The 19,384-nt window shown below is 42.8% G+C and overlaps 1 protein-coding gene and 1 long non-coding RNA gene across 2 annotated transcripts in view; one reads left to right on the top strand and one right to left on the bottom strand.

Moving 5' to 3' along the window:
• The window catches only part of BAG1 (BCL2 associated athanogene 1), a 37,227-nt gene that overhangs the window by 5,556 nt on the left and 12,287 nt on the right, over positions 1–19,384 (bottom strand). Inside the window, exons 3-5 of the mRNA XM_030204745.1 lie at positions 14,078–14,160; positions 10,038–10,151; positions 2,119–2,226 (exon numbers count right to left, since the gene is read on the bottom strand). Of these exons, the coding sequence (XP_030060605.1) occupies positions 2,119–2,226; positions 10,038–10,151; positions 14,078–14,160 (305 nt within the window). The remainder of the gene's footprint in view (positions 1–2,118; positions 2,227–10,037; positions 10,152–14,077; positions 14,161–19,384) is intronic.
• LOC115471085 lies at positions 3,295–14,234 on the top strand. Its single transcript, XR_003942276.1, has 3 exons — positions 3,295–3,373; positions 10,484–10,489; positions 14,224–14,234. It is a non-coding gene; the product is annotated as an uncharacterized LOC115471085 (long non-coding RNA).

The raw sequence follows: 19,384 nt of genomic DNA, 5'->3' as shown, positions 1-19,384 counted from the left end.
CCCTGTTGGAAACAGGATGCTGGGCTTGATGGACCTTTGGTCTTTCCCAGTATGGCAATACTTATGTACTTATTTGTGACATCAGCACTATTTTTCTTCTGTAATGTGGGCTATTATATTTCTGGTACTTGAAATCGCAATTAAAAAAAAAATTAGCCTCCCCACCACTGGAAAGCCATCCGGGATGGACACTTTTACTGCAGCTATACTCTTGGAGCCAGTCAAAAGCTCATCCCTTGCTTTGACTTGGGAGATGATTGAGCCTTCTGGTGCCTCTGCTGTCTAGGTCTGGACCAGGCACCTTGGGACTGCTGAGAAGGATGGGCCAGAGAAGCATACCTACACCTTTGAGAGTAGTAGGATCTCCCTTGGTTCCCACCTGAAAACCTCCAGGAAATGGGCAGAGAAGAGATTTTGTGGTATCTGTTCTTTCCTTGATGAGGTTTGTGACCTCTTCCACTTTGTTCCCACAAAATGTTGCCATCTCGGCAAGACATGTGTGCAAGATTTTCCTAAACCACTGGTTCGAGGTCTGAGAACTGCAGACAGGTGCATGCCGATACCTAATGTAGAGATCTAGGACATCACATTAAAAGCATCATAGGCTGCTCAAGCCTAGTGCTTTCGACAATCCTGCTTGGCTACTAACGCATGGAGTTCTTCAGCCTTATCTGAGGGTAGAGAGTCTGCAAATTCCACTACACTGAGCACCAAGTTCCACAAATAAATGCTCACGTAGGGCTCTATGGGGGATACTAGCACAGCGACCTGGTAAAACTTTCTCCCAACAGATTCTAAAACCCTAGCATCTCGCCCTGGGGGTGCTGACGCATAGGTTCTAGAACACTTACCCTTTTGAGAGTGGAATTGACTACCTTGTTCAGGAAGACACTCATTGACAGAGGACTTTTATTGGATCCACTGTTTGTTTTGCCTGTCTTTGGTTCCCCTGTGGAGAGATCACCTTCTGTGGGTGTTTGCTTCGAGGGCCAAATTGGAAGGCTAGTTCCAGAACAGAGGAGCGCACTGGCAACAATTCCACTGAAGGGAAGTGGTCATCTTGATGCTGACACTTTTTGAGTATTGGGGGGTGCCGATAACTTGGAGCACCTGGCACTGTGATTTGAGGAAGAGCGATGTCAGTGCATGTGTCTCTCAACCATATTTATAATAAGTGCCAGTACCTTAATCAGTGTCTTATAAAAAAAAGCAGTGTACAGCAAACCATCAGGACAAAGAGATAACAGAGTTCTCTCACATAAATAATAAGTGCCACATTTGTAATCTGTGTCTCATGGAGACAGTGAAAAGCAAACAAATACAAAAAAAAGCTTCAGAACTCCTAATTTAACATACCAAGATAGGCATATCTGAAGATGTTCACTCTTACCCGCAGTGAGAACAAAAGAACATAAGAATAGCCTTACTAGGTCAGACTAATGGGTCCATCTAGCCCAGTATCATGTTTTCAACAGTGGTCAATCCAGGTCACAAGAACCTTGCAGAAACCCAAATAGTAGCAGCATTCCATGCTAAAAATCCCACGGCAAGCAGTCTGTCTCAATAGCAGACTATGGACTTTTCCTCTAGGAACTTGTCCAAACCTTTTCTAAACCCAGATATACTAACCGCTGTTACTACATCCTCTGGCAATGATTTCCAGATTTTAACTATTTGATGAGTGAAAAAATATTTCCTCCTCATTTGTTTTAAAAGTATTTCCATGTAACTTCAATGAGTGTCCCCTCGCCTTTGTACTTTCATTAGCATATTCTCCTTTGTACTTGTGTACTACATGATAAATTCCATTCTGTTTTAAGTTGTTCATTATATAATATTCTCTTATCAGCCTTGTTCCACTGTTGGTGTTTAAGCGGAATATAAATGCATATTTATATTAAATTCAATCTATGAGAAGAGCTAGGCCCCTGTATTTTTTCATAAGGGTTCTTCTGAGCAAATGGGTACAAAAATGTAAATTTTAAAAGTGGAACTATTTATCAGAAAGCAACTCTGATAATACCTATTAATAAGCATATAAAATCTTTATATCATATACAGAACTAAATAGTAAATGTTTTGAAAAACTGCAAAGGAAAATGAGTAACAATAACTCACCAAGGCATCAATCTCTTCCAGGATCTTCATGAACTGTTCAACTGTTGATTTTATTCTCTTATCTAACTTGTTAAGAGCTTCAACCTGAAGGCTCTTAGACAAAAAGCCCTGTGCAAAAAAAAAAAAAGTCTATTATTTGAGCTATGTATATTTCTCATGACATATTTTGTAAACTATTACAGAAAAAAAATATTTAATTTATTGCATAACAGGCAAGAAGGGATTTTGTGAATTCATTATTTCACATGTTAAAAAGACATATATGAGTGAAGTGTGAAAACCTTTTTCTTTTAATTACTATTTTATTTACCATTACATGCTTCTTCGACACTTACGCACACATGCACACACACTCTGCCTTTGCCTAACCAATGTGTAAGCAGGGCTTCTGCTGGATCTGTGGCTAGGATAGGAAGTCTACATCACTTGAAGTCGAACCCAGTAGATTTAAACCCGGTCCTCAGGCTTCTTCCTGGTCAGTTTGGTTTTTAAGATACCACAGAAACACAGACTATAAACAGCAGCAAAAGATCATATGGTCTATCCCGTTTGCTCAGCAAAAGGGGCGAGTGGAAGGCACCAAGGCAGACGCATTCCAACCAGGCTCAGTTTATTCGAAATAGCCAAATTATATATACAAAACAGTCTTAAAATGTCATAGGATGTTCTTCATATGCAAATCCTAACACAGGCCGTGTTTCAGCAGAACTAGCCTTCATCAGGGGTCTTCAAAAGAAGTAAAATGAAATCATAAAATATACATCATATAGCAGGACACAACAGACAGGTAGAGCTCCAGAGTCTCAATGCATGGGTGAGACAATGGTGCAGAGAGGAGGGTTTTAGATTTCTTAGGAACTCGGCAAGAAACTCAGCAACATTCTGGGGAAGTGGGGGTCGATTCTGGAAAGATGGGCTCCACTGTAACCAGGAAGGGAAGCTTTAGAGGCTGACTTCACAGTACCATTATTTACAGCAGGGTCACTGTGGGTTTGTTTATTTACAGGTGGCTGAGCAGGTTTTGAAGAACAGTTCTTTTTTCCTGTTTACCTGCACTGTGTTTGCTCACTGAATCACTACTATTCCGTGGTTATGCTGGGCAGAAGTCAAGCAGGCTCAGAGGAGGTGGTAGAGATGAAGCAACAGTTTTGATTCTGTGGACCTTGCTTTCCAGAGCCCCCACCCGCCATTAAAGGAAAGACTGTGGCTTGCTAAGTGGCAGTAATATTTGTTTCAAACTTTCCTGCAATCTCCTGTGCTTAGGGTTGAAGGGAGGAGTGAGGGACTGAAGAGAAATCAGTCAGCAAAGGGGGGGGGGGGGGGGGGGGGAACCCCAAACCTGAAGTGTTGTAAGGAGAGCTCCTTGACATGGCGACGGACAAAAAGGACTGACGAGGTACCGAGGCATTTCTCTCCTCTACCCTCCGCCCGCCCACAGTGATGGGACATTCTTGCCTCTTCTCAAGGTTATGGCTAGGGATGGAGTGATTATTAGGGGAATAAAAATTTGGATGTTAGACTTAAATGGTTTTCTAGCCAAGAAGGGAGGGGGGGGGGGACTATTATTGGAAGTGGGTGATTTATTAGAATACGGTGCCTTGTGTTTGGTCTCAGTCTCAATCCCCTCTGTCTCTAGTTATTTACCTTACATAATGAAAAAGTATAGTGGATCAGGTGACCCTCAGGGGGAGGAATGCTGGCTTCGGCCTAACCCCTGGTAAGCCTTTCCTCAGCTGAGAGGTGCCCAGCTCTACCACCGGCTGCCTTTCAGGTGCTGTGGAGGACTTGCAGCTCATCCGCATATCCTTACAGCCTTCTCCGGGGTGACACCCAAGTCCACTCCGATCCACTCAGGGCCTCCGCTCTAGGTGCCCAGCGCTCCCACCAGGTGCTCGCCACCTCTCCCTCCACTAGTCCGTTCCCCTCTCTCTCCTTTCCCTCATTCCTTTTCCTCCTTTCCTGAAGTTACTATAAAGGAAACTACACTTCTTCTTTCTTCCTCAAAATGTACCACCTGTTCCTCTGATCCCATTCCCACCCACCTTCTTAATGCCATCTCTCCTGCTCTTATTCCTTTTATCTGTCACATTCTCAACCTCTCACTTTCCACTGCAACTGTCCTTACTGCCTTTAAACATGCTGTGGTCACACCTCTCCTTAAGAAGCCTTCACTTGACCCTACTTGTCCCTCTAATTACCGACCCATCTCCCTCCTCCCTTTTCTCTCCAAATTACTTGAGCGTGCTGCTCACCGCCGCTGCCTTGATTTTCTCTCCTCACATGCTATTCTTGACCCACTACAGTCTGGTTTTCGCCCTCTCCACTCAACCGAAACTGCGCTTACTAAAGTCTCCAATGACCTATTACTGGCTAAATTCAGAGGTCTCTATTCCATCCTCATTCTTCTTGATCTTTCCACTGCTTTTGACACTGTCGATCACAGCATACTCCTCGATACCCTGTCCTCACTTGGATTCCAGGGCTCTGTCCTTTCCTGGTTCTCTTCCTACCTCTCCCTCCGCACCTTTAGTGTTCACTCTGGTGGATCTTCTTCTACTTCTATCCCTCTGCCTGTCGGCGTACCTCAGGGTTCTGTTCTTGGTCCCCTCCTCTTTTCTATGTACACTTCTTCCCTTGGTTCATTAATCTCATCCCGTGGCTTTTCCTACCATCTCTATGCTGATGACTTCCAAATCTACCTTTCTACCCCTGATATCTCACCTTGCATCCAAACCAAAGTTTCAGCGTGCTTGTCTGACATTGCTGTCTGGATGTCTCAACGCCACCTGAAATTAAATATGACCAAAACCGAGCTTCTCATTCCCCCCCCCCCCCCCCAAACCCACCTCCCCACTCCCCCCGTTTTCTATTTCTGTTGATGGCTCTCTCATTCTCCCTGTCTCCTCAGCTCGAAACCTTGGGTCATCTTTGACTCTTCTCTCTCCTTCTCTGCTCATATCCAGCAGATCGCCAAGACCTGTCGTTTCTTTCTTTACAACATCCGTAAAATCCGCCCCTTTCTTTCCGAGCACTCTACCAAAACCCTCATCCACACCCTTGTCACCTCTCGTTTAGACTACTGCAATCTGCTTTTTGCTGGCCTCCCACTTAGTCACCTCTCCCCTCTCCAATCGGTTCAAAACTCTGCTGCCCGTCTCGTCTTCCGCCAGGGTCACTTTACTCATACTACCCCTCTCCTCAAGTCGCTTCACTGGCTCCCTATCCGTTTTCGCATCCTGTTCAAACTTCTTCTACTAACCTATAAATGTACTCACTCTGCTGCTCCCCAGTATCTCTCCACACTCGTCCTTCCCTATACCCCTTCCCGTGCACTCTGCTCCATGCATAAATCCTTCTTATCTGTTCCCTTCTCCACTACTGCCAACTCCAGACTTCGCACCTTCTGTCTCGCTGCACCCTACGCCTGGAATAAACTTCTTGAGCCCCTACATCTTGCCCCTTCCTTGGCCACCTTTAAATCTAGACTGAAAGCCCACCTCTTTAACATTGCTTTTGACTCATAACCACTTGTAACCACTCGCCTCCACCTACCCTCCTCTCCTCCTTCCTGTACACATTAATTGATTTGATTTGCTTACTTTATTTTTTGTCTATTAGATTGTAAGCTCTTTGAGCAGGGACTGTCTTTCTTCTATGTTTGTGCAGCGCTGTGTACGCCTTGTAGCGCTATAGAAATGCTAAATAGTAGTAGTAGTAGTTAAAATATAAACAAGGTATTGTTTCACTCATTTATTTCAATAATTAAAAATTGTTGAAAATTTCAGCAGTCTACGTTGGCTTTCTGTCTTGTTATTAGAAAGAATGTGATATATAACCAAAACCAAGGTGGTTTTATGACAGAAAACATCATGAACCTCTCTCAATAGTTCTGTGGGCGGAGTTTGCTGTGTGAGCAAAGGGCCCATATAAAGCACTATATGCAGCACTACACGCTAACATGGCACTATTCAGCACTTCCAACATGAACTTTAAAATACAAACTTTAGCTAACTCCATCTTTCACTGATGAAGCCTGTTGCTAAGGTCTGTGAATATGTCTGTAGTCAGCAAAAAGCCTTGCAATACAAAAACCTCATCAAGGACTGCCAGTCAGCTAGCCAAGGATTCCTGAGTTGACATACTGGCTGGGGAAGCAGAGTGCAACAACATGCTGTTGCTGCAATAACGCACTTCTTGGTCAGAATAGCTCTGTGCTAGCATGAATGTGATGCAATGCTCTGGTTCTCTAAAAAAAAAAAAAAGTATTGGAAAGTCCCACACCTATTATTCTAGACTTAGTGACAACTTTACACCCCAGAAAAGCACTTCTTTACCTGAAAACACTGACCTCATGATTAAAGTACCCTTCACTGTCTTGCCAGTGAGACAATATTGTGGCCCATAGAACCACAGCATTGGAGACAAGCAAGTAGTTGTGCATCAACAGCAAGGCCAAGAATGTATGTCATCAACCTGGCTTGCAGCTGGGCTCTTTTATTATAAGAGGGGCTGCAAGCTAGGATATGGGGGTTGAATTCCATCTGAAATGCAGTTCACCTCCACATTTGTCTGACCATCTGAGGAATAAGCTGGCATCAGACATCTGCTAGACACCTGTATCATCTACCAAGGTCGTGTGTATGCCAAGAATCTTTTGTGCAGTGTTGTGGGTTTATAATAACAGGCCGCATTAGAAGCCTTAGGGAAATGTGTATTTACTCTATGCTATTGTCATGATCAAGTCACTGCCGTTTCATTACTTGCGTGTTCATTCTGTGTTTAATCTGTATACACCTGTGACCCTCAAACATTTGCAGACGCTATTGAAAACAATAGCAAACATGAGGTTTATGCCTGCTTACGTGGGGTGGGGGGGTTCCTGGGGCATGAGCCTAGGTCTGCAAGTATGGGCATTTTGGAATAGCAGACTTTTTTTTGGAGCTGTGAGCAACTCAATTTTTGTAGAGGAAAGTTTTAAGAAAGGCCCTGCCTCTGCCAGAACCTCAGGGCTTTGTGAGGATCCCCTACCAAGAGGTAAAAAAATTCCCCCCAAAACTTTGGGTTACCTATTGAAAGCTTTCAAATAAATAAAGCTAACAAAAAAAAAAAAAAAGGGAAGAAGAAGAACACACACACATAGGAAATCATAAACCTCACAAGTTTGCTATTGTTTTCAATAGCGTATGCAAATGTTTGGGGGTCACACAATATGGCGGCTGAGCAGGAAAAATGGCTTCAACTTTCTGAATGACGTCTGTCATAAAACCTCCTTGACCAAAACAGCAAAGATAGGGCATCCAGATAATGAGGTTGCAATAAAGACCATAATAAGACCAGGAGTCTTTAAATAAAGAGCAGACAGATTTTAAAGATTGCAAATTATTACTTTCAACTGCTGAGCAAGTTGTAAATAAATAGGAACAACAAACATTGTTTCACATTTCTGTATGCAAATGCCAGAAGCCTAAGAAATATGATGGGAGAGTTAGAATACACTGAACTAAATGAAAAGAAAGAAAGATATAATAGGCATCTCTGAGAACTGGTGGAAGTTAGATAACCAATAGGACTCTGTCATACCAGGGTACAAATTATATCGCAGTAAATAGGGTGGAACGACTTGGTGGAGGGGTAGCATTATATGTTAAAGAGGGCCTTGAATCAATTAGACTAAATATTCTGCAGGACACAAAGCACATCTTGGAATCTCTATGGATAGAAATTCCATGTGTAATGGGGAAAAGGACAGTGACAGGAGTGTACTACTATCCTCCTGGTCATGATGAACAGAGAGATGCAGACACATTAGGGAAGCTAACAAACTGGGGAACACAGTAATAATGGGTAATTTCAATTACCCCAATACTGACTGGATAAATTTAATATCTGGGCATACTAGGGAGGTAGAGTTCCTAGATGAAATCAAGCACCGCTTTAAGGAGCAGCTGGTTTAGGAATCTACAAGAGGGAGAACAGTTTTAGACCTAGTCCTTAGTGAAGCATATGATCTGGTGCAGGAGGTAATTGTGACAACAGTGATCATGATACGATATAATATCTGTATACACAGAAAATCCAATATTTTAGAATTTACCTTTCAAAAAGGAGACTATGATAAAATAAGGAGAAATCTCACAGGAGTAGTTGCAAGGGTCTAAAATTTACATCAGGCATGGATGTTATTCAAAAACACCATCCTGGAAGCTGACACCAGATATATGCCATGTATTAAAAAAGGTGAAAGGAAGGCCAAACAACAGTCAACATGGTTAAAAGTGAGGTGAAGAAAGTTATTACAGCTAGAAGAATATCCTAAAAAAAACATGAAATGGAAGATGGCTCTAACTGAAAATAATAGGAAAAAGGATAAGGAATAGCAAGTCAAACGCAAAGTGCAGATAAAGAAAGCAGAGATAGACTTTTTAAAAGAAGATTGTGTTGGAGGCAAAAACACATAATAAAAAACTTTAGATATATTAGAAGCAAGAGGCTGATAAAAGAATCAGTTGGACCCCCTAAATGACTGAGGGTTAAAAGGGGGGAACCCAGGAAAAACAAAGCCATAGTGTAGAGACTAAATGAATTTTTTGCTTCGGTCTCACCTACCCAGAGTCCTCTGAGGCGGCCCCTGCTCTCACCTTCTCCTCCTAATTAAACAACAGACTAGTGAAGCAAGGACTCAAGAGGAAGTGGTACTTATGAACTGAAAGTTGTCACATGTGCATGTTGTTTTCAGTGAAGTCCTGCTGCTGCAGCCCAATCAAGTTATCCATAACCCCTTTGGTACTGCTGCTCACTTTATCTCCAGCTGCTAGGGCTGTTCCATTATACCCACAAAGTTCTAGACAGATTACAAGTTGATAGGTACATAATCACAATACAGTATTGCTTGTAAACATACTAGATTCTGTGGTCCAACTTGATAAGATTACTTTTTACTTTCTAATAAAAAAGTAGTTTTAAGAGCTGTATTTTTTTTTACTTTTACTTGAATATTTTTTTTTTATAAGACTTTCTATTTTTACGTCACTACTTTTGATGTCAGTACTTTTAATTTTACTTAAGTACTTTTGAAAATTAATGACCCCATTTCTGGCGGCATATGCAGGGGTTGTGTATGTGCCTTTTGGAGTCATCCTTCTCCAGCTGCTTATTATTCCCTATGTCTGTCTTCTCATCTTACTAGAGGTCAAAAGTGCTGGAAGGATGGGAAGTGCTGGAACAAAACAGTGTCAGCATTCTAACAGTTTCTCATAGAAAGTAATGTGAGATTTATCATGGGTTTGGACTGGAAATTTTCCAATCGCTGTATTAACGCCATAGTGGGGTACATAAGAACATAAAAGTCCATCAAGATGAGCAGCATCCTGTCTCTGATAGTATCCAATCCTGGTCACAAGTACCAGGCAGACTGCCTCCCCACCCCTCCTCGCAAAGTAGGTCAATTTCTCATAGCTCATTTTAAGGAATAAGAAATAGCTTTCTCAAGTGTACTTAGCTAATATATTTTTCTGGACTATTTCTACAGAAACCTCTTTAGAATCTTGATGTTAATACATGTTAATCAGTATTTAGATGCACTGAACAAATATAATACATTTCAAAAGTACCAAAAAAAGAAAGCACTTGGGATTTTTCTTTTTGCTTGGGAGGCTTAGATGTCTGAAAATACTGACTCTATATTTCTGATTTTCAAACTCATTTGAAATGTTCAAATTTTCTTCCCACATGTGAATTTCTGATACCTTTTTTTAAGGTGTTCTTGTACCTACAGATAGACATTCATCTTTTGAATATAATTCTTTCCACAATCTGCATGTTTAGAATACAGAAATGGAAAACTGAAACTAACTCTATAGCACACTGGCAAGTTCAACCAGTTCATGGTCCTATGACAGAGAACAGCATGACAGACATACCTTCTGAATTCCAGTCAGCTCCTTAGTGACCTCTTCTAACTTGTTAGCTGTCTGTTTCACCGACTTCTCCAAATCTTTCAATTTTTTTAGCTCAGCATCTTCCTCTGGACTGTTCTATATTTTAACAGAATATATACAGTAAGCAAACACTATAGAAATTGGTCAAAAGTGTACTTGGAGCAAATACTAAGCACCATCATCAACATTATAACTGAATAAACCAAGGAGGGGAAAAATGATTACTAACTTTTTTTTCATTTAAAATAATGCTTGTTAAAATATTGTTAAAAATAACTAGATCTTATTAAAAACATGCTAAACCTACACTTATGGTCTCAAAAATGAATTAAAGGCTCTCTCTCACTCACATCTCTGAGCTAGCAATTTGTATTACACTGAATTTGGTTCCGATATGAGAATCCCTTAAAACTTTATTTAGTTTTAAGTTACTGGTGAGCATACAAATTTTTGGGAAGAGTATTATTTCTTTTCTCTATCCCTAATGGATCTAGTTTGTTGTGTTCTTGTCTCACATGTATGTGTATGTATGTATATGTATGTGTATGTATGTATATATATATATATATATATATATATATATATATATACACACACATACATATATACATACACGTGCTGAGTTATTTACCAAACATGAGCATTCATTTAAATTTCTTATCTCATGAAATTGGTTCTAGTCTGTTCAGCACTGCCCAGTAATTACCAGTTCTTGCTTCTGGAAAGTTCTGGGTTCAGTTTCTGTTTCTCAGCTGATTGTCACATATACCAAGATATAGACTGGAAAAGAAAGATCTGTACATATCTGATGGGGAGCTCAATCAAACAAGGTGGGGGGATTTAAAACAGAGACAAAATTGGAAAGGATGGATGCAGAGATGATAGAACAATGGAGCGGACTGGAAAGAAAAAGGTGAGTAAAATGAGTCAAACAATGTGAGGCAAAACAATTTACTCCTGCTGAGAAGGGCAAAATTCAGAGCTGCTGTCTATATGTTACAGGGGTGTAGTCATGGGTGGGCCCAGGCCCACTCAGCAGCGGCGCACCCTTAACAGTGCTGGAGGGAGTAGGATGGGCTCCCACGACGGCAGAGGGCAGACTTCCGGAATAGCGGCAGACAGTGTGTGAGAATTGCTGCTGCTGCCCCATTGAAGTGAGAGAGACAGAGGAGAGAGAGCTACATAGGGGGAGGGGGTGGGCAGAGAGAGAATTGCTGGACATGGGTTGGAAGGGGAGGAAGGGAGAGATGCTACATGGAGAGTGCATGGAGAGGGGAGAGGGACAAGAGAGGGAGAAATGGTGAAATGCTGGACATGATGGGGGGGAGGAAGGGAGCAATACTGTATGGGAGGAGGCGAGAGATGTTGGACAGGGCACAAGGGGGGGGAGAGAGAGATGGTGGACAGGGCACAAGGGAAAGGGAAAGAAAGAGAGAGAGAAACACAGAGACAGACTTGGTGGATAGCAGGAGACAGGCAGAAATATTGGACATGGCAGTGGAAGGGAGAATGCTGTATGGGAAAGGGGGAAGAGAATTGCTGGACCTGAGGCACAAGAGAGCAAGAGAGAGATGGTTGACAATGAGAGACAGAGAGAGAGAGATGTTGAACATGGGAGTGGATGACAGGGAGGGAGAGATACACATGAAGTGAAGAGGGGAGAAAGGAGATGTTGGATCCAGGAGAAGAAGGGAATGATGGAGAGTGGATGGACAGTAGAAGTGAGGGAAGAGAGAGGACAGGAGGTGTCAGTTTACAAGAGTGGGGAGGGGAGAAAGAGGGAGTAGATGCTGGAAGAGGCCAGGAGGGGGAGGAAGGGGGTGGAAAGGAAATAAATGAGAGGACAGAGATTACAGAGGATAAAAATATGGTAATGGGGAGTACACTAAAGATGAAAGGGAATAGAGAGCTGGGGAAGGAGTGAGGGGGAATGGGAGCGCTAGTGGGTGAGAGAAGAAGATGGAAATTTGATAGGCAGCTGTAAAGTAAAAAGGAAGAGGAGGGTGAAATTTGAGTTGAGAGGTAGAAAGAAAAAAAAAAAAAAGAGAAGAAAGAGCTAAATAGAAATGACCAATATGTCAGAGGCAGGTGTAGTGAGGGTATAAAAGACAAATGGACAGTGGCCACTTGAAGGAGAATTAGCAGATGACAGACAGAAAAGCAGAAAAGAGAAACTGGAATCGACATGATGGAAAAATACAACCTCCAGACCACAAAGATAGAAAAAAGCATTTTATTTTGAATGTTTTAAATGGAATATGTTAGCTTTGGGAAATGTGCATAGAAAATATCAAAAGGAAATGCATTTCTGTTTTTATTTCTCTAGTGTTGCAGTGCATGCTAAGTTTAACTTTTTGGGGGTCCCAGTTCAATTTTTGTTCAAATACTTTTATTTCTAATTTGTGATCCCTTGTTTTGTATTTGGTGAGGGTCTGTTGGTGTGATAGTAATGACAGGTGGAGAAACTGGAGAGAAGGCAGGCTCTCCCTTTTCTGACCTAGGGCCTAGAATGTATAACACCGGTTGTGACCCTTGCTGCATAGCTGGTAGGGATTCCAAGAATCCCCCAGCTGAGGACCTCCTCTAAAGATGGCCAGAGCTCCCTTCTACCAAGCTCTGCAGTTGGCAACAGCATCCTTGAACCACCGAAAGCTAAGCATGCATTGGGTACCAGCATCAGTGGTTTAGGTAAGTTGCTGTTGTCTGCCCAAGCTTGGCAAAAGGGAGTACTAGCCACCTTCAGAGAAAGTCTTCAGCTGACAGAGCTCGGGGAGCCTCACTGGCTGATGTATTTAAATTTTGAGGTGGGGATAGGGCGGGGCTGAGAAAATGTTATGCCCACCCACTTTAGGCTCAGGCCCATCCAAAATTGGCTTTCTGGCTATGCCACTGCTATGTAAAACTCCAAGCAAGCATCTTATAACTTAGAATATATTTGCCTCAAGCTTCTATATTCTTCCTACCACTGCTTTGAGTCCATAGTTTTACGGTTTTCTTTTCCTTTTTCAGTGTGTACTGGGATAAACTTTTTCTTGTCCTTGCTCTATGTCCTTTATCACAGAATTTAGGGTTAGAGTGAAATTCTCCAATACTTTCCCTAAGTCCTCAAAAAAGTCCCCCTTTCAACATAATATACATCCTATTATGGTCTATTTTCACATAAAGGGTACAGTTTGAGCTACAAGTATATATCTACCCAATTAGTTTTCCTTGCCTGTTTGTTAGAGGCTAGATATATCTTTGGGAAATTCTCATGACTTAATTTCACCCTCACCGTCAAAAGATGTGTTTCCTCTATGAAGCTTATATCAGCACAGAGTTGTAAAATTCCAAAAAGCTACAAAGGTGGGGGTGGGGGGGGGGGGAATTTAAACCTCTAATATTTAATAAACACTAAAGGCAGGTCACTTCCCATGATTATCAATATTTAGCAGCTTATATTGACCAATAACCCCCTCCTGTTGGTAAGCTACCCTATGACCTCTCTTAATGCAAGGCCTGCAGGTTAACGGGAGTCCCCATCAATTCCCCTAGCCAGTCCCCCCAACCTCCCAGATGCTCCTCTGGGTGCCCCAGCCATCACCCTGACACTCCCCCAACTAAAGACTCCTCTAACCTCCAAACCCCCTAACTGCTTCTAAAGTCAAGAGCAATACCTATTCACCCATGCCTCTAGCACCGACATTTTTCAAAATGGCAACGCCTGACCCCTAGTGGTGTGTCCCGATATTCAGCTAGGGGGTCTGCTACCAAAAACAGTAATGCCTGAAGCATTGCCTTATTTGGAAGGCTGACAACTTAGTTGTGCAATAAACTTCTAGGGGTCAGCCACTGCCATTTTGAAAGATGACAGCATTAGACGCAGGAGCAATTGGGCATGGCTCCTGCCTGTAGAGGGAGGTATGGGTTGGCGTCTCTGGAACTGAAAGTAGGCTATGAAGACCTGAGAGCTCCTGCAAATGCCCAATGCAAACCCAAGAAAACCCACTTTGTTTAGAATGGTTAAAAAAATCAGCAGTTACCCTTTTTCCAATTAGCATGACTTTACTGCCATTTTTAATTCCAAGCACTGACAAGGGTTGCTCCATTTCCTTTAGAGATTTGCCTGAAAATAAACACAAGTAGGCAGTTATGAGGACTGTTCAGGAAATTTAAAAATAGAAAACAGCTAAAGGTAAGAAATCAACACACATAAAAATTCAACCACGTGACAATGGTGACATTTCCTCCTATTCAGAGAAGAGAGCCAACTCCTAGTCCAGGGATTCCCAATGCCAGCCAGCCCTGGTGACCTCTCAAATTGGCTAGTTTTTAAGGACAACTAAACAGGCAAAACTATTCCATGAGGAGGGTAACATGAGGAGAGAAGGATTTTGAATTTAGCTCATATAATTTGTTTTGTAGCTAAAGATGAGTTACAGTCAGGTACTGTAATTTCCTGTTCCCAGAGGGCTTAAAACAGGAAATAAAGGGTTAAGTGACTTGCCCAGGATCACAAGCAATCACAGCAGGATCTGAACTAGGTATCCCTGGTTCTCAGCCCGCTGTTCTTACCATTAGGCAGCTACTACAAGTCACCAAGGTTGAGAGGCCAGGTGTCACCTATTTCTAAACTATATTATAAAAGTACGTAACACCTGTGTGTCTTTAAAAAATACTAAGAATAAACTGACAGCTATCACAGGCAGACTGAAGCCATAGATATCTATGCCTGCTCAGGAACAGGCATAAACACTCATATGTAAGTTATGGCTCCACCAGCACTCCACCCAAACCCCGTCCCAGTATGTCTACATCAAGTTGCACAACAATACACGCCTTCCTAGCACCACATACACTTTTATCTGTATAACCCTGGGTCATTTTACAAAAGCCCTTTTTACACGTTAAATGCAGTTTTATGCATAAAAATAGGTTTATAAAAATTACCTCCCAAAATGCACGAAAAAAGGTAAATTATGTCTTACTTGATTATTTTCTGTCCTTTAAACGCAGCAGATGAATCCAGGAACTGGAGGGTTGTACCTGTCTACCAGCAGGTGGAGGAGACAGGGATAACCAAACTGAAGGCAGTGATACCAGATGGCCAGCCCCTCCATCATTTAGTGTACGTCTTATCCGAAAGCAATACATAAACTCAACAGTAAACCTTCCTCACAACCGAAAACTGCAATTCAGCAATTACAAACAAACCAAAGTTGCAATTGTAAAAATATAGCAATTTGAGGACCAACTTGTTCGAAACACTTCTTCCATATGACTCTCTTCTTCCTTTTTTTTTTGAACCATCTGCACCTGAAAAAGAGCCTAAGGCACCAAAGAAACTCTGGGCAAACAGGAAACTCGAGTACATCAGCAACCATGGTGGCAAGAACAGGGTAGGATCCTGGATTCATCTGTTGCGACTAAAGGAAAGAAAATTATCTGGTAAGACATATTACCTTCCTTAGCGTCTGCAGCAGATGAAACCAGGAACTGGTGGGATGTACCAAAGCATTCCTAAATAGGGTGGGAAGCCACTGCCCCCCGAGACAACACTGCTGCTCCAAAATGCGTGTCCACTCGCTAGAGGCGTAGCCAGGTTTTGATGTCAGGGGGAGCAGACTTTTGTAACGTAGGCACCGGATGGTGTCGGCTAGGTGGCAGGGCTGGTGATGTTGCTCAGGCGGGGTGGCTGTGGCAATGATTTAACACAGGCTGCGCCTCTGCTGCATCCTGCCTATGAGGAAAACAGGAAGTTATATCAGGAGAAGGGATGCAGCAGAAGTCCCAGGACTGGCCAGAGCAGGCAGTTTGTCTTCTTAACTACAAGTAAAAATATTAAAATTGTGACCATCACCTCAGGGACAGCAAAACCACTCCCTTCCACTGCGAGACACTTTTTAAAATCAGATGGGCTTTTGTTTGCATGGTGACTCTACAGGATGTGGAGACCACTAGTCCCGAACATTTTTACTTTGGGTAACAAGGGCCGCCAACCCCAGAGCCTACTTTCAAATAGGGCCAAAAACTTTGTGAAATAACACAAAATCCTATAAGAAGACACTCAAAAACCTATACTGAAAACTAACCACACCATAGCAGTCCTAACCCACCTATGAAAAGACAGTGACAATTATATTGGGCCCTAGAGCACCAATATACCTTCTACTGGGAAACTGGAACAAGCTGGACTGTTACAGATTATTGCACAGACACAACATGCTAGCATAGGGGTGGGCAACCCAGTCAAGTTGTCAGGATTTCCCCAATTAATATGCATGAGATCATTCATTGGGGAAATCCTAAAAACCTGACTGGGCTGAGGCCCTCAAGCACCCCTGTGCTAGCAGAATCCTTCACCTCAGAACAAGGAAAGCCTCTCACCTGATACAAAATAGGGGACTACAAAAAAACATGCAGACAAAACCTGAAATGGAGACCCCCCCCCCCCAGAAAGGCAGACTCTTTAAGCAGGGCAGAATTTGTAAAAGAGAAAAATAAATGAATTTTCCCCTGTACTTGATAAAATAAAAATAGAAAACAAATGTACATTTAACAAAGAAGGCATCTCTCAGTCCTTATAAAGTATTACATAATCTTTTTTCGTTTCTACCTTTTGTCATCTGGGAATTTTCTTTTTCTAATTAAGCTGGTCTCCATCTCTTTTCTACTTTCCGCGAGTCAGTCTTCTTCCAACTTCTTTCCAGGTTGGCCTTTCCATTTCTTCTCTCTCTTGTCTTCTGCCTTTCCTTCTGTCTGGTACTAATCTTTCATTTTGTTTTATTCCTCTCACTTTTCTCTTCTCTGCGTTTATATCCACCCATTTGATTTTACTCTTTTTCTCTCACCTTCTAGTCCTTAGTCTGTTTTTCAAAGCCTTATCTCATCTACCAACTAGCTTTTCTCATTTCCCTCATTTCCTCTCCAGCTCCTCTGTATCTCTCCTTCCTCAGGGGCCCTTTTACTAACTCACTTAAGCACCTACACGTGTCCAATGCGCACCAAGTCCAAGTTACCGCCCGGCTACCGCGTGGCCCCTGTGGTAATTTCATTTTTGGTGTGCATCCGATACGCGCATCGTAAAATGATTTTTTATTTTACGACGTGCGTAGGTCATTACCGCCCGGTTACCGTGTGAGGCTTTACTGCTAGGTCAATGACTGGCGGTAAGGTCTCAGTCTCAAAATGGATGTGCGGAAATTTTCATTTTGCCACACATCCATTTTCGGCAAAAATAAAAAAAGGCATTTTTTACAGGTGTGCTAAAAAATGATTCTGTGTGCGCCCAAAACACATGCCTACACTACCAAAGGCCATTTTTCAGCGCACCTTAGTAAAAGGACCCCAGAGTCTCCTATCCCCCCCCCCCCCATCTTACACCCACTTCCTTACTCACTCATTCCCATCCCCTGCACTCACCCTCTTAGCCCTCATCTACACTCCACTTCCTCTCATTCTCTCACTAGCCCCTGCTCCATCTCTCCTTCCTTCCCTTGTCCCCAGGCCATACTTCCATCTCTTAACCTATACCCAGTGTCCTATTACTTCTCCTTCACCATCTTTTAACCTAATTTCCACCCTCACTCAACCCCTTCAGAGACCCACTCCCTTCCTCACATACTGGTAACCATAAAACAATTTGACTATCAATGTTTTTAATAGGTTGCCTCATGGTCACCAGGTTTCAGATTTGCTACCTTTTAGTTTATTTCCTCTCTGTTTCCATCCATCATGCAGGACTCCCCCCCTCTCTCTCCATCTGCCATGCAGGACTCCCCTCCCCCTCTCTCTCTCCATCTGCCATGCAGGACTCCCCTCTCCCTCCTCTCAGCCATCCAGGATCTCTTGTCTCTCTCTCATTCCCCCATCCAACATCACCCCACTGTCACTTTCACCCTCTCTCCATCCAATATCACCATTCTATCTTTCATCCAGTTCTACCCTGTCTTTTTCTCCTCCTCCCCTTTGCTGGTCTTTCCCCCAATGCTCCTGTCTCTCTTTCTTTTTTCCCCCATTCATCATGCAATCCCATCTCTCTTCCCCTCACCCCACCATGGGCCCCAAGGAGGTTAGATTGAGAGCAAGAGAGGGTATGAGCCTATCTAGCCCATTATATGCGTTGAAGCCAGTGATGCAGCTTGCTGCCATTTTCTTTCATCCAAAACAACAGCAAACGCTATTGAAAACAATTGCCAAAGACTATTAGAAATAACAGACTGCCTATGTGTGGTCCATCTGTAAAAAGTCAAAAGGTATTCCAGTTGGATAGGCAGTGCCTTAAAAGGTGGAGGACAAAAAGTTTTATTTTTATTTAACTTATTTGACACATTTTTAATTTATTTAAAAGCTTCCCATATGTAGATACAGTGGTGGAAATAAGTATTTGATCCCTTGCTGATTTTGTAAGTTTGCCCACTGACAAAGACATGAGCAGCCCATAATTGAAGGGTAGGTTATTGGTAACAGTGAGAGATAGCACATCACAAATTAAATCCGGAAAATCACATTGTGGAAAGTATATGAATTTATTTGCATTCTGCAGAGGGAAATAAGTATTTGATCCCTCTGGCAAACAAGACCTAATACTTGGTGGCAAAACCCTTGTTGGCAAGCACAGCGGTCAGACGTCTTCTGTAGTTGATGATGAGGTTTGCACACATGTCAGGAGGAATTTTGGTCCACTCCTCTTTGCAGATCATCTCTAAATCATTAAGAGTTCTGGGCTGTCGCTTGGCAACTCGCAGCTTCAGCTCCCTCCATAAGTTTTCAATGGGATTAAGGTCTGGTGACTGGCTAGGCCACTCCATGACCCTAATGTGCTTCTTCCTGAGCCACTCCTTTGTTGCCTTGGCTGTATGTTTTGGGTCATTGTCGTGCTGGAAGACCCAGCCACGACCCATTTTTAAGGCCCTGGCGGAGGGAAGGAGGTTGTCACTCAGAATTGTACGGTACATGGCCCCATCCATTCTCCCATTGATGCGGTGAAGTAGTCCTGTGCCCTTAGCAGAGAAACACCCCCAAAACATAACATTTCCACCTCCATGCTTGACAGTGGGGACGGTGTTCTTTGGGTCATAGGCAGCATTTCTCTTCCTCCAAACACGGCGAGTTGAGTTCATGCCAAAGAGCTCAATTTTTGTCTCATCTGACCACAGCACCTTCTCCCAATCACTCTCGGCATCATCCAGGTGTTCACTGGCAAACTTCAGACGGGCCGTCACATGTGCCTTCCGGAGCAGGGGGACCTTGCGGGCACTGCAGGATTGCAATCCGTTATGTCGTAATGTGTTACCAATGGTTTTCGTGGTGACAGTGGTCCCAGCTGCCTTGAGATCATTGACAAGTTC

This window comes from Microcaecilia unicolor, chromosome 1 (genome assembly GCF_901765095.1).
Source record: "Microcaecilia unicolor chromosome 1, aMicUni1.1, whole genome shotgun sequence".
Lineage (NCBI taxonomy): Eukaryota > Metazoa > Chordata > Amphibia > Gymnophiona > Siphonopidae > Microcaecilia > Microcaecilia unicolor.
Note: the sequence above shows the minus strand (reverse complement) of the source record. Positions and strands in the feature narration are given on the sequence as shown.